At 39.7% G+C, this 23,898-nt stretch overlaps 1 protein-coding gene across 1 annotated transcript in view; it reads left to right on the top strand.

Annotated features, from left to right (window-relative positions):
- The first annotated feature begins 5,889 nt into the window (after nt 1-5,889).
- The window catches only part of TMEM131 (transmembrane protein 131), a 93,106-nt gene continuing 75,097 nt past the window's right edge, over nt 5,890-23,898 (top strand). Inside the window, exon 1 of the mRNA XM_054399065.1 lies at nt 5,890-6,034. Within this exon, the coding sequence (XP_054255040.1) occupies nt 5,890-6,034 (145 nt within the window). The remainder of the gene's footprint in view (nt 6,035-23,898) is intronic.

The following is a 23,898-nucleotide window of genomic DNA, read 5'->3' as shown; positions in this document are numbered from 1 at the left end:
GGACTCCAAGGTCTTTCTCTGTGGAGCTGCTCTCCAGCAGGCCATTTCCTAACCTGTACTGGTGCCTGCTGTTATTTTTCCCCAGATGCAGAACTCTGCACTTGTTCTTACTGAACTTCATGAGGTTTGCTTTCACACAGCTCTCCGGCCTGTCCAGATCTCATTGGATGGCAGCATAGCCTAGAGGGTGTTGGCCACCCCTGCTAGTTTTCGATCATCAGTGAAGTTGCTGAGGGTACACTCAATCCCCTCATCCAGGTCGTTAATTTCTTCCTCTTCTGTCTCTGATGCATCGGATTGTTTCTGCAGTCAAGGGTAGTTTTGCACTAGATGCCTCCTCTTCCAGCAGAAGAGTCAATATACAGAATTTACAAGACAATTAGCAGCCATCAAGCATAATTCTGTGGGTACCACACTATGATACCACGTCAGTAGTCTTGGTGTTCTATCAGACTACCATTGAGAGGAGTCCTGTGTTTGTAACAAAGCTCCAACCTGCTGGATCAGTGTTGAGTACTGGGGGAATAAATATCACACGCCTGACTGTTAACACCAAATACCTATCAGCTACACGGGAAATTTCACCAGGTAGCCCAGCACTGAGAAGACAATATTACTGTACTGGCAGCAAAAGGGGGCTGTAGTGCTGCACTCTTGGGAAATGGATCCAGAAACTCTGGAGCATAGATAGCAAGGCATTTAACAAACATATAGTTGAATGGAAGCAGTTTATGGACTGTATTCAGATGGTCAGAGCTAAACTGCTATCGAAGTCTTCTTCTATGTGAACTTTTCAGCAGGGCTGAGCCCTCTGTACTGTATCTCCCAAGTTCACTATGTCCTAGAGCATAGCCCTGTAAGGGCTAGGGCATGAGGACACTGACAGTGCAGTAGGCTAAGTAATAGTTGTACTGCTACTCTGCACAGAAAGCTTGTGTCACTACACTACCATTGCACAACATGCCATTTCTAGCCAGCCTCTTCTGGATGCCTTTATCTTTCATATATCAAGCCAATATGCCAGACACTACTTGGGTCATCCCAGATCAGGCCAGCCCTCTCTCTCTGGTGCCAGTATCACAGAGGGAGTAAGTGACTATGATACAGCAATTGCATGACACTGACATAGCAGCAGGGAAATGTGAAGTGGTGGTCAGATGAATGAGGCTGAAGTTTATTCACAATATTGGCACTACAACTGCCACTACTGCCACCAAAATACTGTATCATTTCTTTTATTAGAGGAAACCAGTAAATCAAAATCATACAGAGTCTCATGGTTTTTACCATGGCAAATCTGAAAGCAGGTTCTCATTGGGCAAGTGTGTATCACAAATGATCGTAAGTGATCATGTCTTTCTCTGAAATACTAACTTCTAGATTATTAAATTTAGTCCATAAAATGTAAAATTGTTAAAGAAATGAAGGACATTTTTTCTTGATTAATTGAAAAAATACATATGCCTTGGATATATGTCTTGGATTTTAATTCAGATGTATAATTATGTGATTAAGCAAACAGAAGTAAAACAAGTAAGGCAAATTTGCCAGTATTTATCTAGAAAAGAAAGTCATTAAGTAAAAAAGTAACAAGGGTTCACTGAAAATAAATCTTATAGAGAATCTTGAATATTAAAACCCCAGTATGTCATATCTACTCTGCTTTCTTCATGCACAAGTTTCACAATGCCACAAATAAAATGTTGGAAGTAAAACCGTCCATGTACTTCAAGTTGCCGTGGGCAATAAAGCAGGGGAGGAATCCTCCTTGTTGCAGGGTTGCCTTCAGCACACAGGTCCAGCTGAGTAAAAGAACTGTGGAGTATCAGCAAGTGAAAGACACACCACAGATCCACAGGGTGGTAAACCAGGTTTTAGGATGTTCAAAAATGTAGCTAAGGGATGTAAAGGACCAAAGTGATGGAAACTCATTTTGGCAACTCAAGCTTATTGAAACATTTCTGAAAGGACAAATTTTCCCTTGGTGTTAGTATGTGCATCATTTCTGTGCAATCCATCATACTATAGAGGCAAATGAGGCAATTTAAGGACCACCAGCAAGAATTATCTGGAAGAGTGATTTTATAGAGAAAGGTTAAAAGAGATTAATGCATCTAGTTTTGTTAAAGCAGAGGTAGACAGAAGCATGTCTCTAGCCAGCAAATACTTAAGTAATGCAAACCTTAAGGATGGGGAGGAAATACTTTGGGCTCATACATATGGGAACAAGTAGGAGTAAATGAAAAGAGGGAGGGGAAAAGCTGAATGTCAGAGAATCTTGTTGGCAGTGAAGAGCGGAGCTTGTGCAAATTTTTCAGAGGAAGTGGTGGGATTCTTGTAGTTATTTTAAAAAGAATTTGAAAAATACTAATAATCGAGCTACCAGAAACAAGTCTGTATTAGCAGGAAAGTTGTTTGGATGATTCAACAGACTACTCTCTCCCCATTTTTTTCTTTGCTTGATATATTTTCAACCAGCAATCTACAATGTTTGATAAAATAAAAATAATCTGGGTCATATTCACAACAGAAATTCCAACACCAATTTAAGAGATTATTTCCCACTGTGAGTTCTGTCCTTTCAGCAAAACCTCAGAAAAGGCCCCCCCACACACACTTCTCATTTATTCAAGTACAACAAAACCTGGATTTGATCCATGACCCACAGAAGAGGTAACCTTCTGCAGGAAATAGAATGTGATTCAAACAAATGACTGCTTTTGGAGTGTGTTGGACAGATAAACCCTAGAGTAGCATGAAGTCATGGCTTCTAATTCACCACTCTGACACTCTCCCAGAAGTTTGTGCCTCTGCAGCAAAGATGGCATGATAGAATCCACACATCCACATTTTAGTCATTTTCAGTCCTTGCCCAGAAAGAGTATAAACTATCAATGAAGGTAACTTCCATGACAGTTGGATGCTGACACTTGCTTATGCTTTGGAGAAATACTTTGAACTACCATAGCTCAGTAAACGTCACAGTCTCAAAGTATACACCTTTCCACTGATGGTAGACCAACCATACCTCTTGTGCTGTTAAATTTACTCTGTTTTAGCAATCGTGCTTAAAAAGCTGACAATGGCTGCAGAATTCAGAGTATAGTTCCCCATTTCAAAGTCCTTCTGGTGTGTTTTCCCGTAGAACAGGGCATTTCTTCATCTGACAAGTCAGCTGTTGAACTTTAGTGTCTTAAGTATTCATGCAATTTCTGTTTATGAGCTCAAATACAGTTCCATAATATCTATAGACTATGTCTTGTCATGGTGTATTATAAAAAGGGTTTTATTCTACTATAGAAATAAAAAAACCCCGAAACCAACAAACCCACCAACTGTTCAATAGGTTCAAGCAATACAATATTCAAATGTTAATATTTGTATGCACTGCATGCATAAACCAAGCAACTTGAAAACCCTCCAACACCTATGAAATAATATAACCCAGATTAATGCAAAAATAAATTAACATAGTGCTTTTTGCTTTATCACTTACAGACACTGAACCATATTGTATTGTTCTTTCCTGCACAGAAAACAGTGGGAGTTCTGGACAAAGATGAAAGGGAGACTATGTAGAGTACAAACTATTTGTTTTCTACACACCCAGTAATATCTTTTAAAAAAGACATTCTGAACATAGAAGAATTAAAAACTGCCCATATTTCAATGCTGTAAGGTTTAAGATTCCTACATACCATAATGGTAGGACTTGCAGTTGTTCTCTGATTTATATCATGGCTTGTTTCCTTTTTTTTTTTTTTTTAATAACACACATGGCATTTTCATTTTCACTCTGAGGCAGAATTTGCCATCCTTACATCTTAGTTTCATTAGAGTTCTCATTTTAGTGAGTATGATGCTTTACAGAATAAATTAGAGCAAGAAAGTCCGTCTGTCTGGTTGTGCAACGCTGCAGCTGAAACATGAAAAATATAAAATAACTGACTCCTTTTTCCCAAAAAGTAATGTGGGCACAGCAGAAGCTTAGTTAAGAAGGCAAAATCAAGATCATACAGGGTTTAGTGTAATAAATAAGCAGCACTAACTGCTAACAGTGCTTTCTGAGTTCTTTATTTAGATTTGATTGTGCTCTTTGATGTATCTGTCTACCCCCCACAAAAGTCACTATGCAGGCTTCTGCTCACAGTGGTGATCAGCCTTTGTATTTACTGTGGTTTGGGTGGTTCTGAAAACTGGGAACAGAGATTCATGCTCTTAAGTCACTGATTCATGTATGAGCTTTTTCAAAGCAGCAGTCGAAAAATTATGCAAGTTGGAAAAATCAGTAATTTCACAGAAGCCTTTGATTCCTCACATGTCTTTGGGAAATGATCACTGTTGCTGGGCAAGGTCTTGGCCCAATGTTTTTAACTTTCCATTTCTCCCATGAAAATAAATCTAGTTGATGCTGTGGCCATAGTTCAAGAAAAAAAACAGCATCCAAAACTTCAAGGTGTCTTTGGGGTGTTCTGACAATAGAGAACAGTGTATGTTATGATTGTGCAAGATCCATAATAAATGTTACTATGTTTAGTTAGGCTGTGCATTAGTCAGTCCCTTAGAAACTCTGGATCTATTACAGTATGCAAACCTATTATGCTGTTATGACAGTTGAGATTCACCCATGTGCTCAAGCACTTCGAACCTAATGTAACACGTTGATCATGTAGAAAAATGAATGATTAAGGAATGGAAGATGAGTGCACAGCTAAACCAAAAAAGCCAAACTCTAAAAAGCCAAACCAGCTCATCAAGCGAACAGAGACTATTTGTACTACAGGCTTTTCCCTCTGCTGCTTTACTTAAGATTACTTTGGCTGATCTCAGACAGCTGATAGCCAGAGCAAGTTACGGCTGCAGTTCACAGACGTTATTGACAGCCTTGCCATGCTACACGTCTGGTATCACAGCTCCTTCCAGCACTGGTGAAACATACCTATTTGCCAATGCTGACTTACTTGTAACAATGCACCCTCTCCCCCACTACAAATTTGCTTTATCCATTTCACAGAGGCCCTGTGGCCATCCAATTTGCTGAAATGGATGGTAACAGGGGTATGTTCTTCCACTGAGGCAAACACGCGGTTTTGCGCCCTTGTTCTAGCACAGATGCCTCTGGTATCCAATATTTCGATGTCCTCCTCTGGTGAGAGTGCTCCGTGGACAGGCCTAGCCTTGCAGTGGGGTGGCTAGTGCACTCACTGGCAAGACTACCTACGACCCTGCTGCACAAGATCCTAGGCCTCCAGCAGCGCGGTCGCGGGGAGCCAAAGCACGTGAAATAGACACAACAATGGAGAGAAACGTCCCCACCGAGACGCCGTTGTCCGCGAGGAAACGAAGGCCGGCAGCAACAACTTTTCCACCACCATCTTGAATGTGGGCAGCAGAAGCCCCATTGCCCTCCGTAGGGAACCCGTAACAGCGACACTCCCCACTCTTTCAGAGACAGGGAGATAACTAAAGAGGTGGAATTTCCCCATCGCGAGTAGTCAGCACCTGGCGAAAACCTAAAGTCACAGTTAAAGAAAACCAAAACACTTAATTCCCTAAACTCTCCGCCCCGGACAGGCATAAAAAGCTACTTGCCCTCACTTAATATGGCACCTTCTTCCGCCCTCGCCTGGTAACCGCGCCCCCTCGGGCAGAGGGCAGGACTGCAGCAGGTACGCGCCCCTCTCTGTGCGCGCGCGCACCCGCGGAATGTTTTTTCCACCCCTCCCCCGCCTGTCCGTGACACACGTGTCAGGAGACGCTGCGCGCGGCGCTGCGCCCGCCCACTGGCTCCTCCCCTCCCCCTCGGCCCCGCCCCTCCCCGAGCTCCTCCGCGCGCGCGCCGCGGCCCGGCCGGAGACACGGCGGACCCGCACCGGCTGCGGCAGCGCGATGACGGCGCGGCGGGAGGCGGCGGCGCCCGGCTGCTCCGGCTCCCCTTTTCCTCGCGCCGGCAGCTGGGCGGCTGCCTGGCGGGGTGCGGCGCTGCGCTTCGCCCTGGCGCTGCTCTTTCATACGGCCCGGGCCGAGAAGGAAGGTGAGACACAGATTTCCTTTCCTTTCTTGTCCTTCCTTCCACCCCCCCCAACTCCTCCTCCTCTTCCTCCTCCGGCGGTTGCGGGGCTGTTGGCGGCCGCGGCCCGCGCGCTCCCCGGTGGCGATTACAGCGGCGCGCGTGTGTGTGGGATGATCCGGCGCGGGTGCCTGCCAGGGTAAGGCTGGGGATGATGAGGCTCTCAGCCTCGCCGCCCCTAGCCATCGGGGGGGCCGTCGGGTCCCGCTGTTCGCTGTGCCAGAAGCCGCTGGCCCAGCGTCTGCCGGGGTGCGCCGGCAGGTCTACGGATGTGTATGTGTGTGTCGGCGGCGGGGGGCAGTCACTGACGTTGGGGCAAACTTGATGGGGTTTCTACTCCCTGACGGCGGCGGAGATGGAGCTGCCCTTTAAAAAGGAGAGGGGAGAAAGAATTAAAAAAGGCTTTCTCGCGTTGAGCTGGTTTCCCTGCGGCAGGCTTCCAGCAGGAGACCGAGCCAAGCCAAACAGGCAGGCAGACCTGCCTGAGAACGGGCAGAAACGCACGCTCAGAGGTGACAGCGAGCCCCTCGCCTTCGCCTCCCCGAACTTTTGACAGGTGACTGACACCTTCGCGAGGCCGGTGGTGTTTCTCCAAACTTTAGTGAAAGACGGGGATTTTTTAACTTCTAGTGACTGATTTTGGTGCATTGTCTTTTCATTGTGGTTTAACAAGGGAAAAAAGCCCCAAGCGAAACACCTAAGCGTATTCTGTAGCATTGCTGAGAACGGCTTTCAAGCATGGTCACAGTGCGGCTTTGTTACAAAGCAGCAGATAAATGTAATGTATTACAGAAGTGGGTGAAAGAGATTTACTTCAACCAACACGGGAATTTACTTTTCAAGAAAGTTGTACTGGAGGAGGGTATATTGGAAGATGATTAAAAAGTATTAGACCAAATGATGCCTGAGAGGATAAAATAAAAATTTTGTACTGATAACAGTTTCTTCTATTAATACTGTCTATTGCTTACAACTTATCCCAGCAACATCTCTGTCATTTTCAAAAGGTGAGTTTGAGTCTCATAACAAACGTGAATTTTTTTACAGTGTTTTCTGACATTGATTTTTCTTCCCAAGTTTTCTGCTGCTTGACTGTAGTCTATGTGTGGTACGTTTAAACTCACAAATAAATTTTGGTCTGTTTTAGGTTTTTCTTGTATTTTGCTTGTTTGTTTAGTTGTTGTTTTTGTTGTTGGGGGGGTGTTTGGTGGGGTTTTTTTTGCTTTAAAAAAATCATATAATCTTTTATGAACTCAGAAGAATTCCTTGGTTATCTGCATTTGTGGATCACATGCTGAAAACTGCTCTTGTAGTCTTTCTTTCACTGAGTGCAATGCATGTTTATGCCCTGGGTAAAAGAATCACAGCATCGAAGAATTACTGATGCTGGAATAGATCTCAGAGATCATCAAGTCCAGCCTATGACCTAACACCACCACACTGACTAGACCATGTCACTGAGTGCCACATCCAATCTTCCTTTAAACACCTTCAGGGATGGCAACTCCACCACCTCCCTGGGCAGTCCGTTTCAGTGTCTAATTACCCTTTCCATGAGGAAGTGCTTCCTAACATCCAACCTAAACCTCCCCTACTCCAGCTTCAGGCCATGCCTTCTTGTCTGTGTCACAAGTTGCCTGGGAGAATCTGACCCCCACTTTACTACAACTTCCCTTTAGGTAGTTGTAGAGTGCGATAAGGTCCACCCTGAGTCTCCTCCAAGCTAAACAACCCCAATTCCTTCAGCCTTTCCTCATAAGACTTTCCCTCCAGTCCCTTCACCAGTCCCATCTCTCACCTCTGGACTCCCTCCAGCACCTCAATATCTTTCCTGAAGTGAGGGGCCAAGAACTGCACACAGTACTTGAGGAGAGGCCTCACCAGGGCAGAATGATATCCTTAGTCCTGCTGGCCTTGATACAAGCCAAGATGCCATTGCCCTTCCTTGCCACCTGGGCACACTGCTGGTTTATGTTCATCTGGTTGCCAAGCAGAACTCCTGGGTCCCTCCCTGCGAGGTCACTCTCCAGCCACTCATCCCCACTCTGTAGTGCTGCATGGGGTTATTGTGGCCAAAGTGTAGGACCCTGCACTTGGCCTTGTTAAACCTTCTACTGTTGGCTTCAGCCCATGGACCCAGCCTGTCCAGGTCTCTCTGAAGTGTCCTCCTACCTTCCAGCAGATCGACACTCCCCCCCAACTTGGTGTCATCCATAAATTTACTGATGGTAGACTCAATCCCCTCATCCAAGTCATCAGTAAAGATGTTGAATAGAACTGGGCCCAGTACCGATTCCTGGGGGATGCCACTGGTCACCGGACACTGCTCTGTGCCTGGTCACCCAGCCAGTTTTTAACCCAGCAAAGGGTGTGCCTGTCCAAGCTGTGGGCTGCCAGCTTTTCCAGGAGGATGCTGTGGGAGACTCAGCCAAAGGATTTGCTGAAGTCTAGGTAGACCACATCCACAGCCCTTCCTTCGTCTACCAGGCAGATCATCCAGTCACAGAATGAGATCAGATTGGTTAGGCAGGGCCTTCCTTTCGTAAAGGCTTCCGTGTTGTCAGTGAAGTTTTAAAACAAGGCAAAGTCACAAGTGACTTGTGAGGTCCAGTCCCATTCACTTAAATTACAGTCAAAGTGCCAGACTTCGAGAGGTAATAAATGAAGACAGGAGAGGAAAGACTAGCTTGGATAGCAGGCCTTTAGACCAAAATGAAAGAGTAGCTCAGAGGGAAAGGAGGGGTGGGTGTTTTAGGCTCTGTCCTTCAGCATCTTAGCTTCTACCAGGTTGTCAAGGTAAACATACATAGTAAGGCACAATCAAAAAAATAAATCTGGAAGTAAGGATATAGCTAGGAATATCCTTTCCATCTCCCAAATGTGGACATACATCTTTCATTACAGCTGCAGGAATGAAGCACAGGGATTGGAACTGAGGTTGTACATTTTTGCTAACGTACTATTTTTACACTGCTGAGTTGATGACTAGTGAGACATAGTGCAGTTATGTATTTCAGAGAAGTTGCTACAGAAAAGTATCACAGAAGCTGTTGCGTAGATAAATGATAGGAGAAAAGAATAGATCAGAATATCATAAAGTGAAAAATGAAGGTAGAAGGACACTGTTTTCTCCTTACCTTGCATGTACATGAGGAGAAACTGGGGGAAAGATGGAAGTGATATACAGAAAAGGAAGGCTGGCTTCATGAGAGCAGCTCTCTATGGAGCTTTCTTGAATAGAAACAAGATTGGTGCTGGAGTATTCCAGATTGACATGGCTGCTTCTAGTCCCCAGTCTTAGTTAAAAATGTAACATAACAACTTTTCCATTTATATAAGAGCAAAAAGCAAAACTGAACTCCTTTGTGTATACAAGCAGTAAATCAATGCCATGGGGAACAGTGATATTGTTGTACATTCTGTGCTAGAGAAATAGAACTTGAGGACAGTATCTATCATCTGAATATGAGAGCAGACAAAACTGCATGTGGGCCTTAAACATCAGTTTCAGATTAAACACTGATGTGTGACTTTCTTTTTGTTTTTTTTTGTCTAAGAGAGTCCTCAGTGCCCATATATTTCTGATCAATGAATAAGGCTGAGAAGGCTGTAAAATGTTTTTGTTTCCTTGTTTTCACTTAGGAAATCTGTGAACCCATAGCAAAAGAATGACATGCAGGAAAAAAAACCTGTATTCAGTCTCAAAAAGCCTCCTGCTATTTATGAGGGTCAAAAATAGTTTCTGTTGCAGGTACATATGATTTTCAGTCTTTTTGTAGGCTTGTTCTTTCCTACTATAATTATCATGTTCTGTATTGCTGCACAGGTTTAGGACAGCTTTCAGTTTATATTTGAGGATGTGTGCAGTTTTTTAGTTTGAGTTTTGTTTGTTTGAAGTTTGGCATTTTATTTTTTTTTAATTGCTTGAGAAAAAGGACACACAAAACAGCCTGTTGGTTTTCAGTTTGAAGAAAGCCATAATGTTATAAACCCCATGGTCAGTAAAATGTTTTGAAGACAAAGCTTTGACATCAGCATGTTTTTTTGCCAGAGAGCTGTTTTGTGTTTTTTCTTGTATTTATATTCATTTATATTTAAAACTATCTTCATTTTATACAACAGTGAACTTACTTTTTAAAATCACTTTTTATTTGTCTAGTTGATTGAAAGCATGTTGAGATTATTCTGATAGTTCTGTTACCTTGCAGTTAAAACAAGGTTATATTTGGGCTAGGTTCAGTCTCTTAACTGTAACTTTTGAAGTTACATGTTAGAGCTGGAAGAAGAAAAAAATAATTCAAACAGCTTAGATCTCGTATCAGGTAGATCAGTCAAAATGCAGAATGTTTTTTTTTTTTCCCACACTTGATATTTTCTCTGCCAACATCTCAGAAACTAAGATAGTTACTGTGTGTAAATGATAGGTAAAATAATCATGGAATAGTTGAAAGTAGGTATTGCCATTAGAACAGTGCACTGGGGTGCTAGAGTTCTGGTTCTGTCATTCCGCCTAATTTCAGGCAGTTAGGTTTTCCTTTTTTGCTTTTTACCAGTATCTAAAATGGAAATCCAGAATAGTTGGTATGAGTATCAAAAGTAAACTGATACTGGCAGGTGATGTGAGAGAAAACTTATTGTTTAAAACAAAGTTATAAAAAAACCCTTTGCATGTACTGCTTGTATTTTGTATCCTGCTGTCAGAACTAATATATAGCACGGTACAATTTTAATGCTAGTGCTTTTACCCTGACTTAAACCAAAGTGTTATTCAGAAAGAATGACTTTGATCCAACTGTGTAATCTTGAAATGGTTACTATTCCCTCCTCTGCATTCTTTCTTCCTTGTCGTTGTCCAGTTGTATTGAATGCATGAAGCAGACTGAGGTACCCTCACCTGTAGAGGTTGTTTGAAGGATAGTGTGCTGTAGCTCAGGGCCTTGGATTGTAAGCTGTTGAAGGTACTTGTGTAGTGTCTAACATGATGAAGCCTCGCTGAAGCTTGCAGAAGTCTACAGATGTTACTTAAAGCTTTCAGTTGTAATTTTTGTGATTGATTGCCAGTAATGCAATATGGATTACTTCGAGCTATTCGGATACATTTGTGCATGTTAAAATTTCAGCTTTGACATTTGTTGTGTGTCACTTTATTTCAAAATCCACTCAATTTTGCTCTTCCTAAAGAGATAATGTTACAATTCTATAGTGTGATTTACTAAGTTTATAAGAATCTATCAAACTATAAACTTGGTAAACCATCACCTGGGAGTTTGACAGTGAATGGTGCATGCTGTGGCTTGTACATAATTAGCAGTAAAAGTTGTATGACTGAGTCACAGGCTAGAACCAGTTTGTTTTGGTTTTGTGTTTGTGGATTTATCGAGATTAAAAATCAATAAAGGATGTTTTTATGCCTCTTGCGAGTATCTGCTATTCAGTGTGGTGCCTCTGATTTTTTCAGTCTACAGTGTGAACTTAACAGCAGCTGCAAGGTGTCTTTTTTTTTTGATTCCTCTAAAAGACACCATGGTGATAAGTAGAGGCACAAAAACTGGACTGGGTAATACCTTGAGCAGCCTGCTCTGACTTGACCTGCTCTGACCAGGTGGCTGGGCTGGAGAATTCTGAGGTCACCAGCCTGTGTTACTCCATAGTTCCAAAAGACAAGCACACTGGGTTCTTATTATGGAAGCAATCAATTCAATACATTTACCTGTGGTAGTTGTCAAATTTGGATTTAAACTACAGTTATTTGAAAAATATTTTCTGGTTTTGCTAAAAATTCGTGTTAGCATTTCAGCGTTTTTCATTACTAATACCAAGATAGAGGATGCACAATTTCTTCTTGCATAGGGAGTATATCAGTGCATGGCTGGAAAGGCCTTTATTTTGATTGGTGTTTTTGGCATTAGTAATGCAGGTTGTTAACTTGGAAATAGGAACATAGTTTAACTTAGTTTGCACACAGTCACCTACCTTTCTTATATGAAGGAATTATTACAACCAGTATGGATGAAGAGGCAGTAATTCTTGCCATCGACTCCCTTTTTTCCCATTTTGTAAAGCTTGTAAGCTGAAAATGTAGATGACATTTAGAAAACCAAAGGAACTGAGGACCATGAGAGTTGAAGGGAAGGTATTTATTTTTCTAGTCAGAAATACAGGCAAAAAATAATCCTGTGTCAGATAGGGGTTTGTTAGAGGCAGCTGGTAGAACTTTAATGTGTGATGCAGGAATGTTTGGTATTTCTGTTTTCTGAATTGTCTACACAGAATAATTAGTGATGTACTGACTGTACCAAAGATGTGATGCATCATCTGCATGTAACAGTTTCAAAACCTTTTCTGATAAACAGGCTTGGATAGCTTGTGCTCTGGAATATTAAAGATACTGAAACAAAATTGTGCACATTTGTGCTCTTTTCAAAAACCTTGAGTGTAATGGGGAAATAGCAAAGTGCTGAAAGATTACAGTGTAATTCTACTCTCTGAAAAGGAATTTAAAAACAAGGAGTTTTACACTAGTTGGAGATTTTCTTGCTACACCTACCTATCTTCTCACTAAGACTATCGTAGAGGCATTTTTAATACCTGCCCTCCTACTGCCTGACATGTGTAGCAATAGAGAACCATCTGAGAAAAACTGGATTTTTACTGGAGTTACTGAATTGGTTTTAAGGATACTTGAATGAAATTTAGTGGAAACTGTACCTATCTGTTCCTTCTATGTACTGCATGAAGTTACAAAATCTTATTTAATAGAACTGTCTAGCTGACTTTAACACAACATGCTTAGTTTTTTAAAGTTATTTGATCAATTTGTCCATTAGCTGTTCTTCATAAAGCAGTCTGTTTTAACATTGATGTTTTAAGGCTTATCTGAGTTTTTTTCAGTTGAACGTCTAGGTCTATGTCAGTGTGGCAGTTCAGGCTGGGTGCCTCCTGTTACTGCCACGTAAGTTACACCTCAGGTGTCCCCAGTGTCCAACCCATTAAAGTGGACACAGGGAACAGCGTATTTCTACCGATTAATCCTGAGCCCTATAAATTTGTCTGCCAAGTCATTCTCTTCCTCTTTCTTCCCTCTCTGCTCCCATGGGAGATGCTCCCTATCAGGTAACGGTGGGGGAGTATTTCAGAGCCTCTTAGGGCTGTCTGGGCCTAATGCCAGGAGGAGAAGGAAGGGGGCAGTCTCAGACCTGGCCATTAGGGTTGAGACCAGCCTGTCAGGGGTGGGAGGGGAAGAAAGAGCCCTGGGGGTTTTGGGTACACCCTCAGGTGGGGAGAAGGGAAGTGTTGGGAGTTCTGAGAGAGGAGGGTTTTATAGAAGGAATTTTAGCTTTTGAAAAATTAAAGTTTTCCTTAGAGGCATACTCTGTTGGAAACATCTCAAGGTAGTTTCCCCAGCGTGAAATTACATGGCTTTAGCAAAGTTTGATGTGGCTTTTATTTTCATAATAGATTGATGCAGACTGTAAATGTCTGTCTCAGATTGAAGACAATAGAAAATACTGATACTGAGGTAAAGAAATTGGCTATTTTTCATGACATCTGCTCCCACTGGGGGATTTTGGAATACCTCATTTGAACTATGGCTATAGTATGTTAAGTGATATTAAAAACTGATTATCCAAAGATTGTGAATAAATATTGATTCATTTAGCAATACAGGAAAAGTCTTAATGAATCAGTGATTTACATCAAAATACTGTACAAATATTTGCAGGTAGAATTTGTCAATAAGAACTATCCAGGCAACTAGATAAACTACAGGATGTTTGGTTTTGGTTTATTCCCAGTGGTGGTTTGTGCACTACCTTGGAGGCTGGTTACAGGGAGTTCCTTCTAACTCTATTCTGGGGCCTGTCCTGCTTAGTATCTTTGTCATTCATCTGGAGTTGGAATATACCAGATCTGGGGAGCAGTCAGTATGCTCAAGTGCAAGGCTGCGTTTCAGAGAGATCTGAACAGGAGAGAGGAGTGAGTTGACAGGATCTTGATGAAATCCAAAAAGGACTAACGCAGAGTCCTTCATATGGTAGAGAATAACCACTTTTAGGGGATATAAGCTGGACATGCTGTAAGTGAGTCAGTAATATGCCCTGTCAGCATATACACATGTAACCACTAGGCTGAACAAGGTGATTATTCCTGTTCACTCAGCACTTAATAGACCACACCTAAACCACTGCATCCAGTTTTACTCTCTGCTATCCCAGTGGAAAGCCACAAAGATGGTTGGTGGGACATGATGGATGCAGAGAGGACAAGGGATATAAAGCTGTGTTGAGGTGAGGCTTTGGAGGGACTTTGTGGCAACCTGCCAATATCAAAGTAGAGGTTATGCAGAAAATGGAGCCAGACTCCTCACAGAGATGCATAGCAGGAACATGAAAGACAGTGGTTATGAGTGAAACACGGAAAGTTTGCTTTGCATCTGAAAGTGCAGATCTATGATTATCCAAATAAGAAAGGCACTTGGACACTGTAAAATGTCATCGAAAATGCTGTTTATTAGAGCTAAGACTACAAAGAGAGAAAAATATAGTTAATCTTACATCTGTTTCAATGTAGGGAACCCTGAGTTGTGCAGCATCAAACAGGCCTCCAGTCCATGTGAAACATACTGTGCAGATTGTGCACGTAGAAAGGGTTTACGCCCTGTGGGTCCTTCGAGCTCTTGTTGTTGTTTTATTCTATTCCTTGATTCTGTGTTAATGCATCACATAGGCCTTATTTGTCCCCTAGTTTTCATTCTTAATCTTGAAATTTCTTTTTATCAGGAATGTATGTATGCCATCTTTCATGCGAAGGACAGTATAGACATAGGTTTCCATTTTCGCTAGCTGCTGATAATGCCAATAAATTGGATTGTGGTTGACATGTTAATATACAAGGTGTATTAGAGTAATACTTGACAATCTTTGAAACTTGTATATCTGAGAAAATACTGAGATGTGGATATTGAATATTTCCAAGTCTGGCTATTCCTTCCTCACATCAAGGGACTTTATTCTCACTCTAAACCACTTCCTACTTGTATGCTTGCTTTAACAATCTGGTCCTATATGTAACTTCAGTCTGTGAAGCTATCCAAGGGCATAAATGACTATTACCAAGTGAAACCCATGCTTCCAGGCATTCTACTGCTTCATTTGGTGATAGAAAGCACAGAGACCCTTCTTGAACTCCTGAATATAAATGATAAGGAAGGTGTGTGGGGCACTTACATATTATGATGTAGCTGCTTTTATGTTATCAGGTAGCTTAGCCAAATAACTTTGGCTAAAACGTGTCTTCCAAAATAACAAAAATATTAATTAATTACTTCTTGGGGGGAAAGTTGGTTATGCCTGATACTGAAGAAAAATAATTTACAGAAACTGAATCTTCATACATGAAGTTACACTGTCAAGAAGTACTACTGCATACCATTATCTGATGGAGAAAAGACTGAAATTTCCAGTTCATCAGGGAAAATTTGATCAGAGATCTAGTACTTAATGAGTCCCACGAATTTTTCCTTTTATTAAATCAAATTTCTTTAGAGAAAACCGCCTTAGAGTAAGGAATTCAGAAACTGAATATTTTTATAAAATTTATTTAGCATGATTCAATTGTGCTATAAAAGTACCTGTAACTGGGGAAAAGAAATTCTAAAGGGCCATTTAATCTAGCAAAAGTGTACATATTTGGGTTGAAACTTGGTGCTAGTCATGTCAGAGTAGAAATAAAAGGTATTTTTCTGTGAAGATAGTTGATTGTTTTCTTAATGGCAACTTAGTGATGTGGGGTAATTTTAAAGTGGAATTAGATACCCCTTCAAAACATATTCTGTAACTAAGTCTAAGAGTTTGGAATTGTTGTGTTGTGCAGGGTGTAAACCTAGGTCATCACTGCAGTTTCTGAAAGAGTGACTGGAATAGATGATTTGCTTCTGAGGGTAACTACTTTCTGAGGTATTTTGGGTAGGTGAATTGGAATTTTTGCAGTTAAACGTACTTAAGTATTTCATTTCCATATTCCTACTTGCACCTTTGAGTTCTTAGTATTTTTTTTTTTTTTCAGATTCCCCTTCCCCCAAACCTGGAATTCTTGTATTTTGTTTCACTCTTCTTACCCTATGTTTTATCTTCTTTGAAAACATGCTGCAGTTGTTCTCCACCCATTTCTTTTCTGTCTTTATCAGACATTGTGGCTAGCTTTTTCCTGCTGTTCTGTGTTCCCACATGGTAAGTCAGCAGACTGCGGTTGCTAAATAATCAATAAGGAGCATTATTGTCACATCATTAGCAGTAAGGCTTTAACATTAGGCTTTTCCTACCTCTTCTACCTTCAATTGTTGTATTATAGACTGTGTATGGTAGCGGATTAGGCATTATCTTGCTGCTCTTTTACTTGTCCTCCAGGCTTAATAGCTGCTTCCAGTGGATGCTTGAGTCACAGTTGCCATGTGAGCATAGAGAGGGTGGAGGTACTGTGCTCCTCCTCCTTCCCAATGATGCATCTCCCCATTTGTAATTTAATCTTAATCAAGTTTCAAGTGTAATGCAGTAAATTGTCCAGCTTCTCCGGTATTCTCTGAGTAGTGTCCACACAGCATGAGCCGTAGCTCGTAGTTGCATTCATGTTTCTAGCAAGACATTTAAATGTTGGGAGGTTGACTGGCACTGTCATCTTCCTCTTCTGTGGAGTTTTTTAGAAACTCTGAAAATCCCATCTTCCTTCCTCTTTTCTACAATATAAAGAACAATTCTTGCTCTCAGGTTTATTAAGGTCATTAATCAGCCTGGATGTGCCTTTGAAGTAGGTCTTCACACAATCTGTTGGGTTTTTTGGTTTTTTTAGTTGAGTAAGTCGGTTTGGTGGATTTGTTCAGTGGCTGATTTCATTAAAGTGCAAGTTCGGAAGGCTCACACTTATGGTAGCAGGTATTGGCAGTTAATACATGTTCTCCTGAGACTGCAGAATCTGTGAACTGACTGTTTTTTCTTGTAAGCTACATAATAAGTGGTTTTATGTACTGAAAAGGTTGGAATTGCAATAAGTGCATGCTACCTGTGCACACATCAATTTACAGTGCTACATGAGCAGTAAAGCTTACTGCCCAATTAGAAGTTTCTTACATAAAATTTGAGAACTGAAGTGTGCTGAAAATTTAAGAACAGTTTGAGATGGCTGCTGCTTCCCAATTTCTCTCATTGCAGGACAGGTTCTCTTGTTTTTGAGAATAGTTCCAATTTTGTGCTGTACAAGCTCAATAATAACAAATTTATATAGAGATATAACCTAATTTAGCGTATTGAGATTTTAAAGTATTTTACATTGCTATCATCAGAAAGAATAAAAAGTCATAATTTGTATGGCCCAAAGCTGGGAAAAAAGCATGCTGTTTGCAGATGTTGGGTTTGTCTTTAACTTCCTTTTAAGTTTTTTCCTCTCTGTAAATGATTTATGTTTCCATGAAGTATTGTTCTAAAAGTACTGTTCTCTTTGGCTTAAAAATAATGTACACTAGGGTCTTTTTCTAGATGAATTTCCTCCTTTCTTCTTCTTCTTCTTCTTCTTCTTTTTTTTTTTTTTAATGTATTTAAAGATAAGTGTTCTCATTCATACTCCCCTATGCAATCTTAATGAGAAAACAGAATTGGATATTATTTCCTGAGAAGCATTTTGGGCCCAGCAATTAAATATCTGTAGAGGAACAAATGAAATTATTGATATGTTTAACTGTAAAGCATCATCTTAAAGCAAATGTTTTAAATAGGTATTATAAATAGTCTTGCAAATTGATTGTTTTTTTTTTTTTTTTTTTTTTTTTAATGATTGCTACCATCTGAAATAGACAATTTTGGTGAATGGCAGATAACTTCATAAAAGTCTTATTGCAAAAAAAGTCAGATTAAAATAAAAATTGCTTTGGCTGAAGTGGATGAAAATGCACATTTTAAGGTGGAAATACAGGCTGAGTACAGAATATGCATCTGAAAATAAAAGTATTTGCATAATCAGTGCTTCTTTTTTTCTCTCCGTAAGTCCGCTTTTTATTTAGTAATTTTCCCAGGTGTAGTACATGTTACTTTCAGTGATCTGCATATGATTCTATACTTTCATTGCAAGGATATATCTATTACACAACACATCCAATCACTGCATACTCTGTAAAAGAAACCTTCAAGTAGTTCCACCGTCTTCCAAAGCATGAAACAAATGCTGTGTGCCGAATGTGTGAACTGTGCCTTCAGAAAGGAGACCCGCGTTCTTCCTTTCTCAGAATAGGTGGTGGTGGCTTCATTGTTTGTCTGGGGACTGTGTTCTGAATCAGAATTGTGCTGTCACTTTCTGTTTTGTGGCTGGCATTAAAAACTGAATTGATTACCGAATTCCTAAAAATCTGCAGCAGTCTTAGTTAAGGGGAAGATTGATGAGTGGATGAACACGATCTGACAGCTCTACTTAGTAGCAAAGGGCCTTGCTGTGTAAAGAAGCTTGGTTTTTGTCTAAAGTCAGTAATGACACATGACTAAGTTAGCAAAAGATTGTATGCAGACTTCATTAGGTAAGAGCATATACACACAAATTTGTACTGTTTGCACAAAAATACAAATTATTTTACCTTTTTTTCCCTTATTGTGGAATACTGAGTTATGTGCTCAAATATAGTGCAAGTGATCTGCTGTCTCTGTTTAGCTTGTTAACTCAGTCATAGGTTGATGCATATGAATTCTTTTGAGTATGTGTTGTGTAAAGTAAACATTTTTTGTGAACAATAGTACACAATGAGGTTTTTTAATGAAAAGTCTGTCTTTTTGTTACTTAGCTTAATATATTGCTTTTTCAGTTCACTGATGATTAAGGTCTGTTACCTAGGAATGTTTCTATTTCAGCTAATATGTAAACAAAAAATAAAAATTTATCAAGTTGGCTTTGCAAGAATGAATACATTTGTGAAAAGACTTCAAAGTGAGTTATTTTTGCATATGATCGTTACTAGTTTGTGTGTATTTACTGTCTTGGCTGTGACTGCTCTTCCTGGGGTCAGTTGGAAAAATTACCTATTTCCCTTTAAAATACTGACTACTGGAAAAGAAACAAATTAATTGTCTATGTATGTAGGTGGAAGAGGATTTAGCTGAAAAGGAAGCTGACTGTGGTTCTGTCTTGGAGCCTCTTGCTTTAGGATTGCTGGCTGTATAAGAGAATAATCCAAATTTCCAATGAATCAGTCACCTGTTGGGATGTAGTCAGAAATTCAGGCAGATAGCTACACTGACACTCATCTTGGAGCATAGACTTGCTTTAAATAGCTTAAATAGTGGTGAACACAAAGCTGGGACATGTTTCTTGAGGCTCATTAACCTTTTGTATTCTTGAAGCTGATAAAAAGGGTTGCTCACATTACAGCATACTTTTTTTTCTTTATCAGTGTGGCAATGAATTTTTTACAGCATAACTTTCTTCTTGTTGTAGTGTTGTTTTATTGTTCTGTATCCACTTGCCTGTATTTCATGTGATGCTCACTTTTCCACTGTTCAAGATGATTGAAATTGTGTGATTGTGGATAAGCAGTTAATTCATAGTCAAAGCTTTAAAACCAACATACTCAGTTCTTGTTATGCTGTTTAGCTGATAGAGATAAAAATGTTGTAATCACAATTACCCATACAGAATTGAATGACATTTAGCACATTGTAATTACTTCAGGTGGCTATAATTACCTTGAAGTCAACTTAGTCATTAAGACAAAGGGTTAGAAACTGAACTTTAAAAAAACTTGGTGTAAATTAGGAGGGATTTAAATAATTAATCTGACCTTATTTTATTGAGAGTTGGAACACTGTCTCCAGTATTCATAGACTAGAAGATACCAGATTGTGTAAGGATAGCTTAGAAAAAAATTGGTTTAGACAAGATTTAACGGAAAAGATACTTCTTACAGGCATGGAAGAGTGCATATATAACAATGATTAACATAAAAATAAATGAAGGCACCATTTTCTGGAGTAGCTGTTCAAGAACTAAGTAATATTGTTGAATAATGTTTTTGAATGTAAGTTCTTATTGAAATGAAGAAATTGACAGTGGCTCAAGGAAATAAAAGATTTGCAAAGCTACCTTAAAAATTAGATGTCAGTCAGAAGTAGGCTTCAACCTGTGTACCATGGAGAATTTTTTTTTTTTTATCATTGTGCACCAAGAGTCTTGGCATATTCTGTGGTGTCACATCACTTGCAAATTTATTCTGTTATGTGTAATTCAGGCACATATAAAGATTGATGGTGGCTAAAATGATTTTGATATTAAATTCTGTTCTACTTTAGAGAAGTATAGGATTTGAAAATTTTTTGTCATTGTTTTATAGATCTGCACACACTTTTAGCTAAATTATAAAAGGCAAAATAGGAGTATGTTTGAGCATAATTTGGCTGCTAGCTATATAAACTTCTGAGAAGGTGCTGCTTAAGCTTTGAGGAATTTATGTGAATTCATTCTCTCTAGGTCACTGTTTCTGTTCTTATTCAGATATTTATCATCAAGCACTGTAATATTGTTGTAAAGGGCAGGGAGAAGTGTTTAGAAATATACTGGTAATAATGACTAGACAGTGTTTTTACTGTTCCAGAAATCTGTGGGTTCTGTGGTAAGCAGGGATTATAGCTGCGGTGGTAGGTTATTTGTTTGGGTTGCTTTTTTGTTGTTGTTGTTTGGTGTTTTGTTTTTATTTGTTTAGGGTTTTTTGCCATTTTTTAAAAGAGTTTGGAAAAGATTAGAAAGTGCTCTCTATGAAAAAAGGTGTTTTGGAGCAAGTAGAAAGACCTTTCTGATACAATTTATGATATTTTCATGGAAAAGCTGACTTAAGCAAAGAAGTTGTACTTTAAAGGCTGCCAACTGAAAACTAACATAAAATGAAACTTACAGTATTGTTAGTGTTTGCTGTTGCTTAGATCACTTCTGTTAATAGCAGCCTACTATCTGAAAAGGGGAAATAAGGATATGCAAGCTAGAAGCTAGAAAAGTTTGACCCTGAAATTGATATCCTAATAGTGAATGACTGAAATTGTCATGTATTCTTCTGAATCTGGTAAATCTTCTTCTTGGGGGTGCTTGTGGGCATAAAGGATTTTTGCTGAGAGGCATCTGTGTATATCTCTTAGAAGAAAGTACTCTTCAGCAGAAGTGGGGAGGAAAAGAGACAGTGATTCTTCTGGTCTTGAAATCCCTAGATATGAATCTTGATCCTTTTTTCTTCTTTGGGCCCTTAACATGCTAATAACATTTAAAGCTTGACTGAACTATTATAATCAGCTTTGAGGTCTTCAATCACCTGTAAGGTCAGGAAGAAATTGTTTTCTTAATGTGTAATTTGGCTTCTTGGCTGCTGCTTTGTGCAGCAGCAGATCACACCGTAACAGCTGTAATGTTTCTACCTCAGATGTATGTTGTGCCCCTCTCGTAGCAGTTGCCAATCACGTGGCAGAGGTGGCTGAAGGATTTGGGTGATTCTTTGTGACTTGTCAGTGAAGCTTTTTAAAAATGTAATTGGCTTTTCCTCATTCAAATGCGATTCGTTGCTTCAACCCGAGAGTCTGAGAAGTCAGTTGCGAAACCAAGCTTTTGTATCGCAAAGGTGTAGGTATTTACTTGTCATTTCCTTGCTTTGATGAAATAATCAATAATGGACAGACAAAGTTAGTCTAAAAGAACATATATGCCATAATCACAGAAAGTTCATTAGTCCGAGTTGAGATGTGAGTACAAAATGGCCAGCAGCCAAGATTTGCAGTGTATGGCACTGTCATCTGCTCTCTGAAAACATTTCTTAAATGATATAATGATGAATGGCAGTTCTATTTAACAGTGTCATCCACTCACAATGTTTTGTAACATCTGGTGCTTAGTTCATAAGGTGCAGCAATGATGAAATAACTGCAGAGTGGATGTTTGGGGTTTACAGAAGGGGGCTGCCTATGTTCAAGCTGCTTGGGTAAAAGGTTTTGGTTAATTTCTGTGAGCTCCTATGTCTTTCTATCCAATGGAAGAACTGTTGCTATTTTCTTCTCTGTGTAGCAACATTATATCCTATTTTACATGGGGAATAAAACCTCAAGAAAATATGAAGAGTTTCTAATTTTATGTAAGTACATTTGAAGAAACAACTTTTGTTTGGTTGGTTTTTATTTAAACTGGTTGATGAAAGACTGTGAATATAAAAACCTGTTTTCTAATGAATTTTGTGTACTGTCACAGCCAAGTTCTATGGGTTCTTTGTTTCTGGAACAGAAAGATAGAAAAGAAAATAATGCCAGAAAACCTGACCTCCTTTTGGAGGCTCCATTTGGAACGTTAAGAAGTTGTGCTCTTATCGATACATTCTTTTATTAAAATGCGTTGGTTACATTTCCAGTAAATCAAATGCATGAAAAAACAGTTTCACTCTGGATTTGTTCCTAAGTCAAAATTTGAGAATTTTCCCTCTATATAAGTCTGTAATTTGTTTTTTAGGTTTTTGGGGTTTTTTTGCATGGAGGATAGGCATCACATTTCTATGAAATTGTGATTAACTGTTGTTCTCTGCTTTTTAACTTAGCATGTCAAAGCTTAATTTTCTCACTTCTTCCACTGCAATTCATTTATAGATTTATTGAGTGGTTTTAAAGACAAAATTAAACAGTGACTTGAATGTCTTACATGTGTATTGCCAGTTAAATTGACAAGAATCCATTATTCTTTGTTTCTTGGATTAAAATTTACACTGATAGACCTACTCCATTAATTAAATTTTTAAAGTCCAAATCTTCATAAACGATAGGACTTTATCTTGCAACAGCAGTTTAAATGCTGGTTCGGTTTGACTTGATGTTTTTAATTGCTTGCCTTATGTTCTCTAGTTGTTCAGTATAAATGATTGCCCAAATCCTCAGTTCTTTGATAAAGGATGACTTTTCTATGGTTTGGGAATCATGAAGGCACGAACAATAAATAAACCCAACCCCCCCCCCCCCCCCCCCCCCCCAAATTTCTACGATATTGATGACATAACTGGCTAGTACCATTCATGCCACTGTTATTATTGCAGGAAATGCATACTGTTTATAATCTGAGCCCCTTCTACCCCTCTGTGGTGACTTTTAGACTTCCACACGAGCTGGGCTGCTTTCTCAGCATATGTCACTAAACATTAGAATTTGGAGACATGGTAGCTTGGTAAGTAATTGTCTAGAATTTTGTTATTTGGGGGGTTTGTTTGGGGATTGTTTGGGGATTTTTGCATGTCAGCAGAGACTTTTGGAGATGACAGCAGCAAACTTCATTTGATGCTGACTTTTTTCAAAGTTGTGGAGTTTGCACTTTTTAGAAGATGAATGGAGAATGGGATGTGCAAAGAGTGATATGTTAAGTAGCAGACTGAATTCTGGTTTCTGAGTGAGGTATCACTGAAGCAGCCAGTGAGGAAATGTTTGTGTGAAGTGTATGTCAAAAATAGTGTTTCTCTGTGTGGTAGGTGTGTTTAATTTTTGCTTTCTGGAAGTAATGTCACTTTTTCTTTTAAAACCTCATAGAGATGAGTGTCAATGTTGGTGATCTTATAATTGTTCCTGTTAGAACACTGACCTTCAAATTGGGAGGTGAAGGTTTAAATCTTCTTTTTAGACTGGGATTCAGATTCCGTATTCTGGAAGCACACACTAATCTAAGCTTCTGTATGCTGGAAAATCCTTAACTTTTATTCTTGTTGAAGCTGATTCTCTTTGTGGAAAGAGAAGCTTGTATCAATCAACTTCATCTAGCTGAATGGTAAAAGGTTGTAGGGTAGGGTAGAAGTTACT

The sequence above is a fragment of the Indicator indicator genome, chromosome 1 (genome assembly GCF_027791375.1).
Source record: "Indicator indicator isolate 239-I01 chromosome 1, UM_Iind_1.1, whole genome shotgun sequence".
NCBI lineage: Eukaryota > Metazoa > Chordata > Aves > Piciformes > Indicatoridae > Indicator > Indicator indicator.
The sequence above is the reverse complement of the archived record's forward strand: the minus strand, read 5'-3'. Positions and strand labels throughout refer to the sequence as shown.